This window comes from Erpetoichthys calabaricus, chromosome 5, assembly GCF_900747795.2.
Source record: "Erpetoichthys calabaricus chromosome 5, fErpCal1.3, whole genome shotgun sequence".
Classification (NCBI taxonomy): Eukaryota; Metazoa; Chordata; class Cladistia; order Polypteriformes; family Polypteridae; genus Erpetoichthys; species Erpetoichthys calabaricus.
In genome coordinates, this window is record NC_041398.2 from 249,401,005 (window position 1) to 249,419,833 (window position 18,829).

Below are 18,829 nucleotides of genomic sequence, written 5' to 3' on the forward strand. Positions count from 1 at the left end.
GGGACATACTGTGGGATCTGGGCATCAGTCAAAGCACCAATCACAGGCCCGATTAGAAAGCGGGAAGCTGTGATTTTTCGTCTCTCTCCCATGTAACAATCACAGCCCGTGTTACAACGCACTATGTATGTATGTATATATGTATATGTGTGTGTTTATGTATGTGTGTATATGTATGTGTATATATATGTTGATATGTATATATATGTGGATGTGTATATGTATATATATATATATGTATATGTAGATATGTATATATATGTATATGTATATATATATGTTTACATAACCTCTTTAACACACTACTTCTCCGCTGCGAAGCACGGGTATTTTGCTAGTACTTATTATATATTATACTATTCCACTCGTGCCTGTTTCATCTTACGTTGTCGAAACGGGCTCTTTGTCTAGTGTGCAATAAATTAGCACTATACATCTCTATATGTATAAAATCTAACGTCTATCTGTCTGTCTGCTTTCATGAGAGAACGACTTAATGGATTTAGAATGGGTTTATTTCTAGAATTTGCTTGAACATTTCGGTTAATTTTGCGACTTCTCTCATCATGCTAAGTATCAGAGTTTGCTTGTGGCACCGATTTATTTGAGCAAATCCAAGAGAGACGCAACGGGCCAAGGGGAGGGGGACGGGGCCTCTGAACATATCTTACTGTCACTTAGCTAGCAAATGAGAGAACGACTTAACGGATTTAGATCGGGTTTCTGGTTGATTTTGCGACTTCTCTCATCGTGCGAAGTATCAGAGTTCTCTTGCAGGAGTGATTATATTTGTGCTAACCTGAGACAGGGACTGTGGTCTGAGGGGAGGGGGAAGCCTGATGTCAGGAGTGGGGAGCCAGGTAGGGCCCTCCTCACTGTCCTGTTTCACTAATAACACCGCACAACAATATTTTTGAAAGTTTTGCTTCCTGAAAAGTGTTTGCTGATTGTGACCTACTGGGTATGCACAAATCTAGTTTTGGTTTTACTGCATCACTTAGAAACTCTGAGAAATAGACATTTATATGTTTCCTGACAATAACGTATTTAGTCCCGTTTATGTTTCACATAAGCTATTAAATTGAATTGTTTTGCTCCTGATTTTCTTTTGTATTCAATGTCTGGTGCATCACATTGCAGTGTCCAACAGTAGTCAGCAAGCATTGACGGATTCCAGTTGCCCTGGTATCGTCTCTCCATCGTAGCAATGTCCTGGTGAAACCTTTCGCCGTGTTCATCACTGACAGCACCAAGATTTGCGGGGAAGGAGTCCAAGTGTGAGTGGAGGAAATGAATCTTGAGTGCCATGCTGCACTTCATTGTCTTGTATGCTTTGAGAAGTTTGTCTACCAGCTGACTGTAGTTTGGGGCTCTGTAATTACCCAGAAAATTGCCAACAATGTCTTTGAAGGCTTTCCAGGCCCAACTAACAGATCTTCAAACCGCTTGTCACTCATAACATCTCTGATCTGAGGGCCAACAAAAATGCCCTCTTTGATCTTGGCGTCAGTTATTCTTGGGAACGTCTGTCTTAAATAACAGAAACCTTCACCTTCCTCGTTCAGTGCTTTCATGAAATTCTTCAAGGGTCCCAGTTTTATGTGAAGAGGAGGCAAAAATATCTTTGCCGGGTCGACAAGCGATTCATGTGCCACATTTTTCTGTCCTGGCAGTAACTTTTTACGGGGTGGCTAGTTCTGTCGAGAATAGTGCGACTCTTTGGCACGGCTGTCCCATTCACAGATGAGACAACAATACTTTGTAGAGCCGAGCTGCAGTCCTAGTAACAGAGCAATGACTTTAAGATCTCCACAGGTATTCCAGTTGTACCTGCTATACTGGACGTGCTTCAGCACCAGTTCCATATTCTCGTACGTTTCTCTCATGTGTGCTGCATAGCCAACAGGTACTGAAGGATAAACGTTGCTATTGTGTAGCAGAACAGCTTTCAGGCTTAACACTGATGAATCAATGAAGAGACGCCACTCTTCTATTGTGATCACAACCCAAGACTGAGAACAATCCTTCAATGTCACAACAGAAACTGAGACTGTCGACTTGTGCAAAAAATGTGGTTATATCCTGATGTCGGCCTCGAAACACAGACATTGTCATACCTGGTGACAGCAAACACCATTCCTGCAGTCTCGAACCCAGCAGCTTGGCTTTTGTTTTTGACAGACCCAAATCTCTGACCAAATCGTTCAATTCAGACTGTGTTATCACATGTGGGTCGCCTGATGAGCACGGGTCAAAATCCGGGTCAGTGTCACTGTCAATACCCTGCATTGCAGTTTCTTCATCTGGTTCATCTAAGGTCTAATCCTCTGGTGGTGTCAGAATTGGAAGACTGTCGTCATGTGGCACGGGTCTCGTTGCTGAAGGCAGAGTAGGAGATTCAGTTGACTTCTTGTTTTTGACAGAGTGACCAGACACATTAGTCAAACAGAAGTAACAGTCCATCACATGGTCTTTCTGTTCTCGCCATATCATCGGAACAGCAAACGGCATCGTCTTTCGAGGGCCTCTGAGCCAGGCTCTCAGACTGACAGCACATGTCGCACAGCTAATGTCAGGCGCCCATTCCTTGTCTTGATCACCAGCTGAAATACAGATGATAAGCTTTCTTCACAACAGCAGTCATCCAACGTCTCTGAGGCGCCACACACAGATATAGCAGAATGTATCGCGGCTGTGACGACATCGATGAGACACCAAAATGTCTATAGCGTCGAGCTTACTTATTGTTCTATCGCTACAGATACTCTACATACACACTGACTATCGAGATTAACCAGATGAGCAGGATCGCTGTATGCAGGCCATCTTTATAGCGTGTGAGACAGCGTCAAGCTCCTTCAGACCTGCCCAGGATGGCAACTTCCACAGAACAGATGCCAACCTGCCCTGATTCCATGTCTGGACATTCCCAGGCTGCACAAACCGTTGTTGATAAGTTGCATACGGGAGCGAAAATGTTTGGATACAAATACAAGAAAAAAACTGAAACGGTACGTGATGGGAAAATTGTGATGTGATATTCGTGATCCGTACCCAAAAATCTACAAGAAACACCCAACAGGGTTCAAGAAGCAAAAACTTTGTTGTGCAGTGATATGTGGGCAAAGCCATGGGGGATTAGTCAGTTAGTACTGTATATATGTATATAGTAACATATAAACTATCAGGATATATTGTGAAAGATGCCTGGACAAAGACAGACACGACACCAGATGTCCACAAACACACCCGTTTTTTTACAGTTCTTTTCTTAAGCACAGTACACACGGCACACTAATCACCACAATGATAGCTCAGTCCTTTTCTTCCTCCTTCCGTTACTCTTCTCTTTACTGCCGCCCTCACTCCTCCACTCGCTAGCTCCATCCTCCTGAATGGAGGGAGGCGGCCCCTTTAATAACACCCCAGATGTGCTCCAGGTGCTCCGTGATGATCTTCCAGCGGCACTTCCTAGTGTGGGGGAAGTGCCGCCTGAGCACCCGAAAAACACTCTGGGTGTGTCTGGAATCTCCTCCAGTCCATGGCTCCATGATCCTCCGGGCACCCCCTGGTGGTGGCCGCGGGCCCCAACAGGGTTGAACTTCTAAGCTCTGAACCCGTGGCCCCCATGCAGACCAGGGAGGCTGCCGTCTCATGGCCCAGGGGAGGTATTGTCCCTCTCTCAGTCCTTCCAGGTATCCCGGCTGGGCATGATCCCCAGCCGTCCGCCACAATATATATATATATATATATATATATATATATATATATATATATATATATATATATATATATATATATATATATATATATATATATATATATATCCCAGATAAATTCAAACTAAAAAGGACAAACCTTAAACGGTCTCGTAAATGACGTCAAACTTGACCTTTCCCTGTGAATTGTGGGAAATGTAGCTTTGTTAACAAACAACACAAAATCCACAAAATGGCGGAGCCTGTTGTCCAAACACAATGGTGTCAAGTAATAACGTAAAAAACAAATATTCAAGTTTTCATAAAGCCTGTAAGTAAAAATTTGCAAAAAATGGACACCATGGGTCTGAAAACTTTAGAAAAAACACCCAGTAGACCACAAAATGAAAAAGTGCACAAAACAATTTAAACAAGAATCCAATCATAACAAACAGAAGAAAAAATAGAAAATGAATATTAAAGAAGAAAACACTAAATTAAAATAAAAACCAGAAACACGCACAGTACATAATTCACAGTCCCACAGCCCCTCTCTGACACACCACTTTCATCCAACGAGGGATTCAGCAGACGTGGGTCGAGGACATGTGACTGAGGCTCCTTTATGCCAATGGCTATATGCCCATATAGCGCCTCACGGGGAGACTATCCATTGTTTTTGCCCTTGACCAAGCATTGAAGTGGGCACCAGGCCTTTGCATGACACATTCACTCACATTTAAGCTTCCGTCACCCACCCATCCATCCAGGGATGCCAACCCACCAGAAGAAGCACTTGTGCCATCCCAGTTTAGAGCTGCCAGACATACTGAATGGTTTTTCACCCACGGAAGGAAATTCAAAGTAGACCCCCACAAACACGAGGAGAATAAGCAGACGCTGCCCAGACTGTGACGAAGCCAGGCCTGCCTATCTGAGCGCTCGGGTTACTTTGGTGACGTTCAGCAGCTGACGATGATTCAAAAGAACGGAGCCCACTGACCTTTGTTAGAACAGCCGTGTGCTCGTCGCCACAAGATATGAACGACACCCCTTTGAACTCCAGGGAGGTCACTAATACTGGGGTGACTCGGTCTGGAAAACAAGAAGAACAGGACAGGCACAGGTCAGGGAGTCAGAGGTGACGTCACATACACTGCTAGGCATGAACTGAAATGAACTCTACAAGTATAAAACAGTTCCTTACCGTTGGTGTCACCAAGTCCCAGCTGGCCAGCATTGTTTCTCCCCCAGCCGTATACGGCGCCCGACACGGAGAGAACAAAGCTGTGATTCCCACCCGCTGCGATCTGAGCCACTGGCACACCACAGAGAGACTGAAGGAGGACACTTCCAGAATGAATCCGATTGTCATCCCAGGCAAACACCCTGCCATCTGCACACATTGGAAATACACGACTTATTAGAATGAAACTTTTACAACATTGAATACGTTTGTCCAGCTGTTTATTGAACCCACTTAGCACTGGGGCCATGGGTGAGCCTGTGCCAGTTCAGTCCAATGTACCGTCATAGTCGGACACAGCACAATGAGGCACATCCACTGCCAATCTGACACATCAAACCCATACCTGCCAGTACCATGTGGCACACATCCCACAAGTCACAAGGTGTGATGTCGCAGACACAACGGCCGGCGTCACTTGGCAATCGCTGACCAAATTTATGAACCCTAAAATAAACCCTTTCACGGCTGCTGCCTTGCCTTCGACTTCTTCTGATTTGGTTTCTCGTCTTTCTGCTTCTGATCCCCACTTTGTTTTTGTTACTTCGTTCATCTCCTGGTCGTTCATCCCCCACCTTGCCAACCCAGTGGTCTGCCAACTTTCCACTCCGTGACACAACAAGTCCAAAAAGGAACCCAAGGAGAACATGCCAACTCCTGAGAGAAGGCAGCGCCACCTGCTGTGCCGTCACTCTACCCTGTCCACTTCCATCTACTGTAAAAAAGATTTAAAATGGAAGCATCACAAACTGGGTTGTTTCAAAATTTTTTATAGGCGTTTGGGTACCAAATGTCACCTCCTTACACTCCTTTTTGGGGTTTTCAAGAACAGGAATCAAAATGTTTGAGGCCAGTTGTAAATTATTTTACATCAACGTCACTGCCAATTTTTTTTTGGACACCGCGGTCAGCGACTCGCACCATTAGTAGTGCATCCTTGAAGGTTTGGACCTCTGGATTACAACAACATGGATTATTAGGATTTAATTCTGAGTACGTCTCCATCCAAATCTGCAGATGCGAAACCCTTCTTTGTTGAATAATCTATTCCCAAAACAAAATTTCTCAGTAGTCCGTTTTTTTTTGGCGAGGACCCTTTGCTGGTTCGTTTTTGAGTGATTTTTGCCTTTCTCGATCTCTCGGTCTCGACACGTTTTTTGTTCCTGGTTCAACTTAAAAATATTTTGCTAATCGTTGCTGGCATAACAGGGAAGGATTCTGTTATTATTTTCTGTTATTCAGAACAAGTCTATAGCAGCTGTCGGCGACTCCCATTTTGAAAATGGTTTGCTTCTGTTGGGGGATTTTAAACCCTTAGTTATCCATTGGGTTCGTTTGCTTTTGAAATCTCGTTATACTTTAACTGTGATGTGTGATTTGGGGCCGTTATATCATCATCATCATTCAGGCAGCGGTACTGTTGATTCCCATTGCTAGGACCGTCCTGGAGTGGGTGTGTCCTTAAAGGTCATGGCGTGTCAATCACGACGTGATGGGATAAAAGGTCATCCAGGGGTCTGCTTCCCCATCCAACTACATTTGTTTGGTTTCTCTGCACTCCTTCTGACTTCGTCTCGTGATTCTTAGCTTCGGTTACTGATTGTTGTTCTCCTGGTTCTCTACGTTTTTTTTTTGATACGTCTCTGTCCCTCCAGTTGCCCTCTGGAGTCTCATGCCATCTGGGCATAACAGCAGCTTTTAAAGAGTAAAACAAAGTTGGGTTAAAGGATAGAGCGCCAACGTGTACCTTTTGACAAAGCCAGGCAATGGTCGTCTCCGCATGCCACTTGAATGATGTAGGTGCCTTCCAGGTCTTTCATGACCCTAAGGAGAAACACAACATAACCTTTGGTGAGTTTGTTTCCATAAATGAAAGCACGAGAAGACAAAATCCATGACAAAACCATCTCAACCGAGGGAGAATTGTGGAGCTTCCATTTTTCAGGTGTTGTTATAATTGTGGCCTAAAGGCCTTCAAAAAAAAAAAAGGTGTAAGATATCGGGCTGCATGGGAAAATATGAAGGGTTTTATAAGGTAACCAGAAGACAAGACGGTGGGCGAAAAACAGAAATGGGTCGAATACCAAGAGATGGAGAATTACAGCAACTGAAAACACAGGGAATGAAAAAATCGGTGGAAAATACCAGAGAAAAGCTCTTAGCCTGAAGATCACTAAACAAAGAAAAAGCCAGGATTTGTTTTTATTATTTAGAATCCGTAAACTTGGACATGGATACAACCTCAATGAGAACTTTTAGCCCCTTGCATTGGGGTTGGCAGTTTACAGCATCGACAACAGGGACTCAAAAATGGTGACAGAAACACTTTCACAACAAAAAAAACTAATGTCACCATCATCAAAATCCCAGGGGTAGGAAGCCCCCCAAAAATCAACGGTAAATTCATACCCAAAGGGCCAGGGGAAGTTGGGTAAAAAGAATTAAAAACAACAAAACACCCAACATGAGGCCTACACTCTGAAAGGTGCTCTGAAACACTAAGATATTATATTCAATAAAAATATATATGTGACACAGAGCAAAAATTGGTTTGGTAATGTGTATATATATATATATATATATATATATATATATATATATATATATATATATATATATATATATATATATATATATGGTAATATATGGTAAAATATTTTGCAGACTGTATCAATTACTTAATTAAGTACTTAAATTAATTGGTAATATGTAGATAAAAAATATATATATGATAACATATGGTAAAATATTTTACAGATTGTTTGTATGAATTAATTAATTTAAATTAATTATTTGGTAATATGCATATATAAATCACGTTTTTACTTGTGTACCATGTGCCCTCGTATAAGACGTGCACCCTAATTTTTACAAAGAAAATCTCGTAATCGTAATCGCTACTATCCATGCTGAATGACGACGCCCAACTGATTCAAAAACGAGAGAGAGAGAGAGAGAGAGAGAGAGACCAAGCAGAAGAAGTAAATAAACGTTATTTACATTTCCTCGTGTATAACGCGCACCTGATTTTCTAATGCTAATTTTTGGGAAAAAATGTGCGCGTGGTACACGGGTAAATACAGTATATATGATAACATATGGTAAAATATTTTGCAGATTGTTTTCATCAAGTACTTAATTAAGTCATTTAATTAAGCTCCTGTCAAAGTTGTAACACAAAGATATTAAATTAAATAAATATATATATATACTAGCAAAATACCCGCGCTTCGCAGCGGAGAAGTAGTGTGTTAAAGAGGTTATGAAAAAAAAAAAAGGAAACATTTTAAAAATAACGTAACATGATTGTCAATGTAATTGTGTTATGAGTGTTGCTGTCTTTTATATATATAATATACACACACACACACACATAAACATATATATACATATACATATATATATATATACATATCTACATATACACATATCTACATATACATACGTATATACACATATACACATCCACATAAACATATATATACATATACAAATTTACATATCTACATATATATATATATATATATATATATATATATATAGACATACATATATACATACATACATTCACATATATATACTGTATATATATATGTGTACTTATTGGCTCCTGTATTTAGGATATGGCAGGTTGGATAATGGACGGATGGACATTTGTATGCATAGCCGTATTTGCCCGTTTTCATTTTTTTTCTTTGTTCAGTAATATTTCAGTAAACCCGGAGCTTGTCAGTTCAAATCCTGGTACTGACGCCACTGTGTGACCCTGAGGAAGTCACTTCACCTGCCTGTGCTGCAAAAAACAAAAGTAATGTAACAAATTGTACCTCAGATGTTGTAAGTTGGTGGAATAAAGGCATAAGTCAAATAGATATAAATATGTATTATACACATAGGAACTATTCATTTATTTTCAGTTAAGTCATCTGCAGCAAACCTTTATAAATGAGGGTTTCTCCTTTTTAGATAATGCAAACTGTTTCTTCTTCATTGACGTTTTCTCTTGGAGAGCTTTTTTCATTTCATTGAAAATTAAAGCAGCAGCTGCCAAAATATGTAGCTTTCTTATTAATTTTTCAACATTGTGTAAAATAAATGTATAAAGTAACATAAAAGGTTTAAATACTAGTTATCCTTTTACAGTAAAATATTACTAAAGAGATACAAAAAAAGTAAAATGGATATGTTCTTTTTCTTTAAGGAGATTAAATATTACTGAAGAAAGAAAAAAAAAAAATTAAACAGCCAAATGGGGCTATGCATACGAACTTAAAAGGTTTAAATAAAACAGAAATATATATTTTATTTTTACTTGCTTAACTTGTGGAGGGTGTATCCTGTAGCAAAGCCCTAACTTTTTTCGTGAAAGCCCGTTTCAGTAAATAAGTGTTAAAAACAGGTGTAAAGATATTGACAATAAGCTACGCAAACCCAGGAAGACATGGAATCGTTTAAATCAAGTATCATTACATCTCCATCCATCCATTTTCCAACCCGCTGAATCCAAACACAGGGTCACGGGGGTCTGCTGGAGCCAATCCCAGCCAACACAGGGCACAAGGCAGGAACCAATCCCGGGCAGGGTGCCAACCCACCGCAGGACAATCATTACATCTTCCTTTCTTAAAGAGAAGTACTTATAAGCTTACATATTCATATATAGACATACATATATATATATATATATCTATATCCGAAGCCGTGCAAGCACACTCTTGAGAATGCAACGTATAGTTGTACAGAAGAAAAGCAATCTTGCCTCAAATGAATGGCAACCTTTTGTAGGTCTATGAACTTAATTTAAACTTTAGGTTTACACGGTGCTTTCTTTCCGAAGTACCTGCACTCATGAATATGTCTGTATGTGTCAGTCGGTCAAATCCACGCGCTTCGCACCGGCGAAGTACCGATTTTAAATTTTTATTAAGAAGAAAATAAAACGTTTTTAAATTGAGGGAAAATATACTAATAACAGTTTGTTAAGGATCTGTTTTTTTGTGAAGCTGCCTTTATTCGAGTGATCACTTCGACCTGACTTGGTGGCCAAGTATAAGCGTTACCTGGTAGGTAACCACCCATACAATCAGATTGTGAATCAGACTACGAATGCCGTGAATGTAATTACACACTCACTGCACTTGCTTACGGTAATCGAACCTGGGACGTCAGCGCTAGAGGGGCTTAGCAGCGGTGAAGTATTGCTTTTAAATTTTAATTAAGAACAAAATTAAGAACAAAAGAAAACCTCAGAGGTTCGATTCCCGAAAGGGAGTGAAGAGAGTGTCCGGTTACCTACCAGGTAACGCTTATGGTTGGACAGCAAGTGACGTAACATCAGCCACGGTGCCTTCAGTTGTGAGAAGCAGATCATAGAATGATTGAAAATAGTTCTGCATTTACCTTTTTAGTAAAAGGCGAGCTTTTAAGCCTGAGAAATCACCCCGTAAATGCACACGTTTAATTGCACATGTGTTAATATGTATGGTTACACAGTATTAAAAGACAGTGAACAACGTCAGTTACCTTTGTTCCCGCGTTTGATAAAAGGCGAGCTTTTAAGCCTGAGAAATCACCCCGTAAATGCACACGTTTAATTACACATGTGTTAATATGTATGCTTACACAGTATTAAAAGACAGTCAAAAATTAACGTCATTTACCTTCATTCCCGCGTTTGACTTGTGCTGTAAATCTCTTCCTTGTTTTTAGTTCACGTGATTGCGTAGGAGGCGTGATGATGCGATACGTGACTCTGCCTCCTCCATTAGAGTATATGGACAAAAAATATGTTCCAGTTATGACCATTACGCATAGAATTTCGAAATGAAACCTGCCTAACTTTTGTAAGTAAGCTGTAAGGAATGAGCCTGCCAAATTTCAGCCTTCCACCTACACGGGAAGTTCGAGAATTAGTGATGAGTGAGTCAGTCAGTCAGTCAGTCAGTCAGTCAGTGAGTCAGTGAGTCAGTGAGGGCTTTGCCTTTTATTAATATGTATAGATATATATAGCAAAGAGAAAAAATTGGTAAGATATATATATATATATATATAATATGCAATATATACATGGTAATATATGGTAAAATATTTTGCAGATTGTTTGTATCAATTAATTAATTAACTGGTTTTACTTAATTGGTAATATGTATATATAAAATATAATATACATATATATGATAACATATGGTAAAATATTTTGCAGGTTGTTTGTATCAATTACTTAATTAAGTCATTTAAATAATTTAATTAAGTCATTCTTTTTAATTTTAATTTCAAACATAGTAAGGTTTAAAGAGAGTTCCTCCAGGCACATTTTCAACTTATAGGCACAGATAAGACTTCTACATGCCAGTGTTTAGCCCCCCATTAAACTGAAACTCTCAATTCAGTACAAGCAGGAACACACTGGCCGGCGCTGGACTGGGTGGGCTGAAGGCTCTTCGCAGTTCTCATTGTCACCGATTTGCACAGGAGGGCTTTGCTGTAAACCCGCACCTTGGTGAGTGTGACACTGCTGCTGCTATGATGTTCTCTCGGTGACATCCAGAGCGGGTCCCCAACCCTTTATGTTGTCTTTTGATTCATCTCTTTACAGTACGAGGTGCAAAATTCAGAAATGAAACGAAGCACGACCAACAACGGAGCTCCACCAAAACCATAACAGGTGTGACCTTAATAAGCACACAAACCATGGAGCACACAGTCGCCATGTCACGCTACTTTAAAGGAGAAAACTGTGAGGCTATTACTGGTCCACCAGTGCTCGGCCCACCAAAAGAACCCACTTTCAGTACACGTCCACACTGTCCTTAACGGCCCCTCACCATCCACACTAGAAGCTGAGTCTGCTAGAGCCTCATGGCTGGTGACTTGGTGAATGGCTGTTAACAGGACCCCTTCATGCAGTTCAGAATAGCTGGAGCTGGAGCCATTCCTACCCTGAGTAGAACATTAAGGTGACCCCGTGAGACGGTTATGTTTCAGCCAGGGACCCCCAGGGTTTAGATGTCTTTTTTGCTCATTTTTATACGTTAGTGATCATATAGTTTCTTTATTTTGGTATCTGGTACACTGTATTAATCCTCGAGGGGTAATTGTTAATTCTCATAACTTTTGTGGGTCAGAGAGCAGGGTCTGCCATTGTGCAGCGCCCCGGGGCCACTTTCAGGTTAACGGCCTTCCTCAAGTCTACTGTAAGGGACGGACAGCAGCCCAAAAGATGGAAGGACAGGGGAAGGTGGCTCCTTTAGGGCACTGCCTCCCCTAAAATGCTAGATGGCAGCTCCCCTGGTTTACAACGGTGCCCAACTGATTATTTCTTTGTAGATAACAACTTCTTGCCTACGATTACATCTTGTAAGTGCGACGTTATTGTTATTTCTGACCACGCCCCCTTGATTTTGGAGCTCACGTCACTATGCCCCAAATAGTCATCTCGCAGATGGCGTCTTAACCCACCACATTTATTAGCAGACGAGAACTGTACAGAATTGATATCCAAACAAATCAATTTTTGTTCAGAGACAAATACGTCCTCCGAGGTCTTGGATTGATGGATTTAAGGCCAGAAGTCCACATGACCATCATCATCAAGTCCTTCCATGAGAACCCTGAATACCATGAGGACTGATTGAGGTCATTGATGTTAGATAGAATGCCTAGAAGGGGCTGGGTGGTCTCGTGGACCCCTGCAGATTTTATTTTCTTGTTTTTTCTGTCCTTCCTGGCCATTGGAACCTTAATTTTATTCTATGTTAATTAATGTTCCCTAATTTTAATTATTTATTTTCTCTTTCTTCATCATGTAAAGCACTTTGAGCAACAATATTTGTATGAAAACGTGTGACAGAAATAAATGTTGTTGTTGTTGTCTCTGCAGGAAAACTTTGGGAAACCCTGAAGGCCTTCTTCAGAGGACAGATTATCTCATATCTTTCCCACAGAAATAAATTGGAAACCAAGAAGGTGTCAGAGCTAATCAATGAAATTACCAGAACAGATGAAGAACATGCCAGGTGTCCAAGTGAGGCGCTTCATAGGAAAAGGCAGACTCTGCAGCATTCAGAGTTCAGCCTCTTAACAACGGTGCTCCAGATTCCCACAGGGCACCATGGGACTTGGACTTCCATATCTCAGCCCTGCTGGGTACCGTGGGTGCTGCCATTGTGGGTGTTATGGAGGAGACATGGGGCATGACGTTGTCGTCTAACCTGGAAGTGCTTGGATGGAAGAGAAGAAGCACTTCCGGGTTGTCCACCTCACAGAAGGGAGCCAGAGTCAGGTGGAAGGGGAGCGGAGGAGAAGGAGGCGGAGAGAAATGGTCGTTGTGTGCTGTATCGCTATTCACTTGGGGCTGTGGTGGTGGGAAGAGTTTACAAAAATACGCGAGCTCTTTGTGCTTTTAACTTGTGTCTGTTGTGTTGGGTGTGAGGAGCGACAGTGCCCTCTGGTGTCCACACTACGTACCTTCTTCTATGCACCATGTGCTTTGTGGGAGGGTCCCCCACCCCAGAGGCGGGGCCATCTGCCCATCATCGTTAAAGGACTGCCCTCCCGCCCTATAAAGGCTGAGGAAAACACACGGACCCTTGCAGTGCACTGAATGCGCTTTCGGGCTTGGTGGCTTCTCCTGTGTTTTTTGATATTTCTGATCATTTCTGACATTCCGCGACTTTACCTCTTGGATTTCATTCTGGGACCCTTGTTTGTTTGCTGCTGGGATGGCTTACTGTGATGGCATTGCCTTCAGTGTCCTTTATACTCCTTGGAGCTTCTTGTTTCAGAGCTTTGTTTGTAACTAGACAAAGAACCCGTTTCGACAACGTAAGATGAAACGGGCACGAGTGGAATAGTAATAAGTATAAGCACCACAAACCTGATAAAGGTGTATTGAATGAATGCGTAATTAGGCCTGGAGCTGTGGTCGAAATCGCCTTTCAGGCCTCTAGAGCTTTAATCGAAGTCGCCTTTCTCTTTGAATTTTCGCGGCCGTAAATCCCCCGCCTGCCGCGATGTCGGTCTCATAAGGTTTTTCGGGCAGCTGCGCAGAAGGCGACTGTGCATTCAGCTTTGGACGGACGTGAGTGAGTGAGTGAGTGAGTGAGGAGACTGGCGAATTATGTATTAAGATAAACCTTTCATTCATAAAGATTCCACATTTGTGCTTTTTGTGACGGTTTACCCCCCTCTACTGGGCATTTTGAGGTCTACGTTGAGACTCCATCTGCTGAGGGATCCCCAGTTCATGACAGAGACCAGAGACTTTCCTCTAACCGTCTTTGATGCATGAGGGCTAGGGTGTGGGACAAGCACTCCGTATCAGTGGCTCGCCGTCCCTCTCCACTGCCGTCACGTCTCGCATGTTGTTAGCAGCACAACAGACAACCAAGACGGACTGACTGATGGACAGCATGGCGGCTCCGTGTTTTTGATTATTATTAGTACTTCTGCTCTTACCTTGGGTTGACAGCCTTGGGTAGATTTCTGTATTTTGGAACGATCCATTTGTACAATTTTCCTGTGTCAGAAAGCACTAAGAGGCTCGATTTCCCACAGTCCACAGCTTTGATTTTGTTGTCTTTTGGTAATTTCATTTCCACTGAAAAAAAAAAAATACACAACAAAACAACACGATGAGTTAGAGGATGACAAAAAAAGGTGGACCATCTCATCGTCTTTTTCTAGGCCTTAGTTAGGTAGACGTGCAACGTAAAACTGCTATCCGTGCAGGCGCTTCCCAAATACGAGTTAAATAAACGCACAGTCAGAGCCCATTCACACCTAACCTCTTCAGCAGTCACTCCTCGTCGTTTTCACTGGCACCTCTCACACCGGAGCGTTTCAGCAGCAGTCTCCTGGTGTTTTCGGCCAAACATTTGTTCTGATGAAATCAATAGTGACGCTCATTAAAGAGGTGTAAGAATAGTGCTATATAGCGCCTGACCCGACACAGATTGGACACGAGAGGCACGTGTAAAATTAAATAAACTTTTATTTTTCTTCATCTGGAGGGCACGTCTTCCCCGTGAACCCCCCCAGCCACAACACAGTCCCACAGGCACTTAATATAAACAGCACACTCTCTTCTTCGTCCCCCACCACTCCTCCTCCTCACCAAGCTTTGTCCTCCTCCCACCCGACTCTGGCCCCTGAGTGCTGGTCGCTGGCTCATTTTATGGTTCAACCAGAACTGCTCCAAGGTGCTTGATCCCTGACGTCCGGCTGTGATGAACATGTTGCCCATACGGGCTCAGGAGTCCCAAACACAGTGCCCCCTGGCGGTGCCTGCGGGACCCAACAGGGCTGCACCCAATTCCAATTCCCAGGATGCACTGCTCCACCCCAGGGAGGCGCCCATCTAGAGTCCAGGGGGAGGTATTGCAATGTCCATGGCTGCTCCCCCTGAGTATATTGTGCAGGGGCGTCCCGGCTGGGTAAGGACGCCAACCGCCTGTCACAGAGGGTATCAGAAAACAAAAGGGCATCTTGGAAGCGTTTTTTTACGGGACGTCAATGCCTCTTCCTGGATCAAAAAGCTCATTGAAAGTAGAAAAGAAATAAAAAATACCCGTGTCATTCAGCACGTGCGTGCATCGGTCTTCAAGTGATGGCCATCGAGGGACAGATTAAGGCACGTAGCTTGCAATCAAGTGAAAAACGTTACTGATGCACATTTAGTCTGAATGAGCTTAACGCTTAGTAGTGAGCTCTCCCTTAGAACTCCGCACGTGCTTGGCATGTGCCCATCAGCCATTTCCGGATCAATCGGATTATTAAGCGTATTGAACCGACTATTATTACCTGTGTGGCAGGAGGCTGGGGGCCAGACACAGCTGGGACGCCTGGAAGGACCGGGAGGCAATCTATACGGCCCCCGGGCCATGAGGGGGCAACCGCCCTGGATAGTAAGGGGACCACAGGGAAGGAGCAGGGAGGCTCAAACCCGTGGCTACCGCAAGCCTCATAAAGTCCGGGAGATCTGCACTTCCGCCACACCTGGGAAAATGGAGGAAGGACCTTCCCGGGACGCCCGGAGTGCTTCCGGATGCTCATGCGGCACTTCCACCACACCAGGAAGTGCCGCCAAAAGAAGGTCAGGAAGCACCTGGAGCACATCTGGGTGATTATAAAAGGGGCCGCCATCCTACAGTCGGGGAGTGAGAGTCGGGAGCTGGAGGAGGACGAAGCTCCAGTGAGAGGAAGAAAGGCGGCCCACGGACGTTAAAAGGCCCGTGTGAGGGTGAATGGTGCGGGACTGTGTGGTGAACTTTATAAATAAATCGTGTGTGGTGGACTGAAGACGGTGTCTGTCTGTCTGTGGTCGGGCTGGCTTTCACACCTGTTTAAACACTGAATACCTAAAATGTGTCAGTGCTACTTCTCAATTAAGAAAATACATTTAGTCATTCGTGACGTAAATAACATCTGTCCCCAATCCAAGCCCCCCGGGCACAGCAGCAGATCACACGGCTTCAGAATTTCTTTAACAAATAACTGCTGTCACACATGTGCCTCTGTGGATCATCTGAGGTACGCATGTCCACCCCGGGGCGACAGAGGGCGCTGCTGCTAACCTTCATCCTCTGCTTCTCCCTGCACAGACACCCAGTGAGGCCAGCTGACTCCGCCCCGTCTGGTTTCCCCGCTACATATCCCATGGTTCCCGGTAAGGTGGCGTCATTGAATACGAGAATCTGCCGCAGCACGGAGTTCCTTCCCGGTTTGAAAGTTGAGAGGAACATCCCTCTACAGGCCCCCCCAACTTTTGTTTGTTCATTTCGCTCCATCAGGCGTGTATTTATTTAAATGGGGGGGCGCCCCAATATTTCCTCTTGTGTGAACCTGCAGTTCTTCCAATGACCACACTGGATTAACGGCAAACTGACACGTTGTTAATAGGTTTGCACACAGCGCTCTGTTTTGTGATTGGCTGAGCGACCGAGCCCTGAAAATGACTGACACACCGGCCCACCCACCAGGTGGGATCCTTCCATCCCTTACGTCACAGACTCCCAGAAATAATAATAATTATTCTTTGCATTTATATAGTGCTTTTCTCACTACTCAAAGCGCTCAGCAATTGCAGATTAAGGGCCTTCCTTGCTCAGGGGCACAACAGAGCAGAGTCCCTATTGGCATTTCGGGGATTCGAACCGACGACCTTCCGATTGCCAGTGCAGATCTCTAGCCTCAGAGCCACCACTCCGCCCAGTGACCGTAAACTGGGCAGATTAAATTTGCCCCTCAGCATGTGTGGGATTCAGTGGATGTGAACACATTTCTTTCGAGTTGATTACCACCATTCACACGATGACCGTATCCTCACCGGCTGTCACCGGACTACCGACAGAAGCAGGCAATTATTTGATTTTATTATTTTATTTTGTTGCACATATTACTGCTTATGTGCTTATCGACACCCCTGTGTCAGAATTCCGCCTGCTTCAGGGGAGTCCAGAATTGTCCTCTCGTGTCACATGTTCACCTGTGACGCCCTTCAGGACGGTGACAGCCAGGATCAAACGCTCTAATGTCACAGAGGACATTCTGGTGACAACATTCACCTCACAGTCTATCGGCTCGATATTTTATTGGTTTGTGTGGCTTCTTGTAGCACTTTAGCTCGACAAAGGACATTTCAGGGGATGCGTATAAGTTTTCTTCTTGGAGCTTTGAAAATGCTGCTAATATGTGAACATTTGAAGGCTAGCATCCTTCAACATCTGCAATAAGATGCTGCAGATGTTCTATCAGACGGTTGTGGCGAGCGCCCTCTTCTATGCGGTGGTGTGCTGGGGAGACAGCATAAAGAACAAAGACGCCTCATGCCTGGACAAACTGGTGAGGAAGGCAGGCTCTATTGTAGGCACGGAGCTGGACAGTTTGACATCCGTGGCAGAGCGACGGGCGCTGAGCAGACTCCTGTCAATCATGGAGAATCCACTGAACAGGATCATCTCCAGACAGAGGAGCAGCTTCAGCAACAGACTGCTGTCACCGTCCTGCTCCACTGACAGACTGAGGAGATCGTTCCTCCATCACACTATGTGACTCTTCAGTTCCACCCGGGGGGGTAAACGTTAACATTATACAAAGTTACTGTCTGTCTGTATACCTGCATTGTTATCACTCTTTAATTTAATATTGTTATTATCAGTATGCTGCTGCTGGAGAATGTCACTGCAATGTCGGGACATTGTATCATCATAAACCCTGCCTAGAGTTTTCCTTGAAAACCAATCGTACAGATGCTGTTGGGTTGGACTGAGCGATTTCATGCATGTGTTTGTATGATTTAGCGAAGTGGTTGATGGTTCTGAGCATGGAATCTAGCTGGAGAAGAACATTTTTGCTGCATACAGAGTTTGCTTTATTTTGTATGCGTACTTCAGTAGCTTGCACTGTGTCAAAAACATACAACTGTCCATATCCTGGAGAGGTGGAAGTGTTAGCGTATAGTGGAGAGATTTGGTGATCAATTTGCTATTGTATTTTAAAACAGTATGGTCCATGGCCAGGAGGTTGAGTTATCTCTGCACCCATGGAAGCAAACACTAGAGAAGAGTTGTATTCTCGAATGTGTTCACGATCATTTTTAGCTTCTGATGTTTGCTGTGTAAGAAGCTGTTGTAAAGACACAGGTGGCTCCCGCAAAGGTGATAAAGCTACTTTATCGTTGTGGCAGCACCTCGAGTACTTGTTGGATGGATTACGCTCAGCAGGCCAGTATAGTGCATGACATGGAAGAGGACGAATAGGAATCGAGAAATGCTGTGTCGGCTGCGTGTGGGCGAGACCGGTTTTGAAGTGGAAGCAGGACAAACCACAAGAGAAATATCTACAGTGCATCCGGAAAGTATTCCCAGCGCTTCATCACTTTTTCCAC

General features: G+C 43.4%; 1 protein-coding gene across 1 annotated transcript in view; it reads right to left on the reverse strand.

Moving 5' to 3' along the window:
- LOC114652382 (probable E3 ubiquitin-protein ligase HERC4) overlaps positions 1–18,829 on the reverse strand; it is a 71,742-nt gene that overhangs the window by 49,373 nt on the left and 3,540 nt on the right. The window contains exons 2-5 of the mRNA XM_028802754.2: positions 14,401–14,542; positions 6,692–6,768; positions 4,906–5,094; positions 4,702–4,793 (exon numbers count right to left, since the gene is read on the reverse strand). Of these exons, the coding sequence (XP_028658587.2) occupies positions 4,702–4,793; positions 4,906–5,094; positions 6,692–6,768; positions 14,401–14,542 (500 nt within the window). The remainder of the gene's footprint in view (positions 1–4,701; positions 4,794–4,905; positions 5,095–6,691; positions 6,769–14,400; positions 14,543–18,829) is intronic.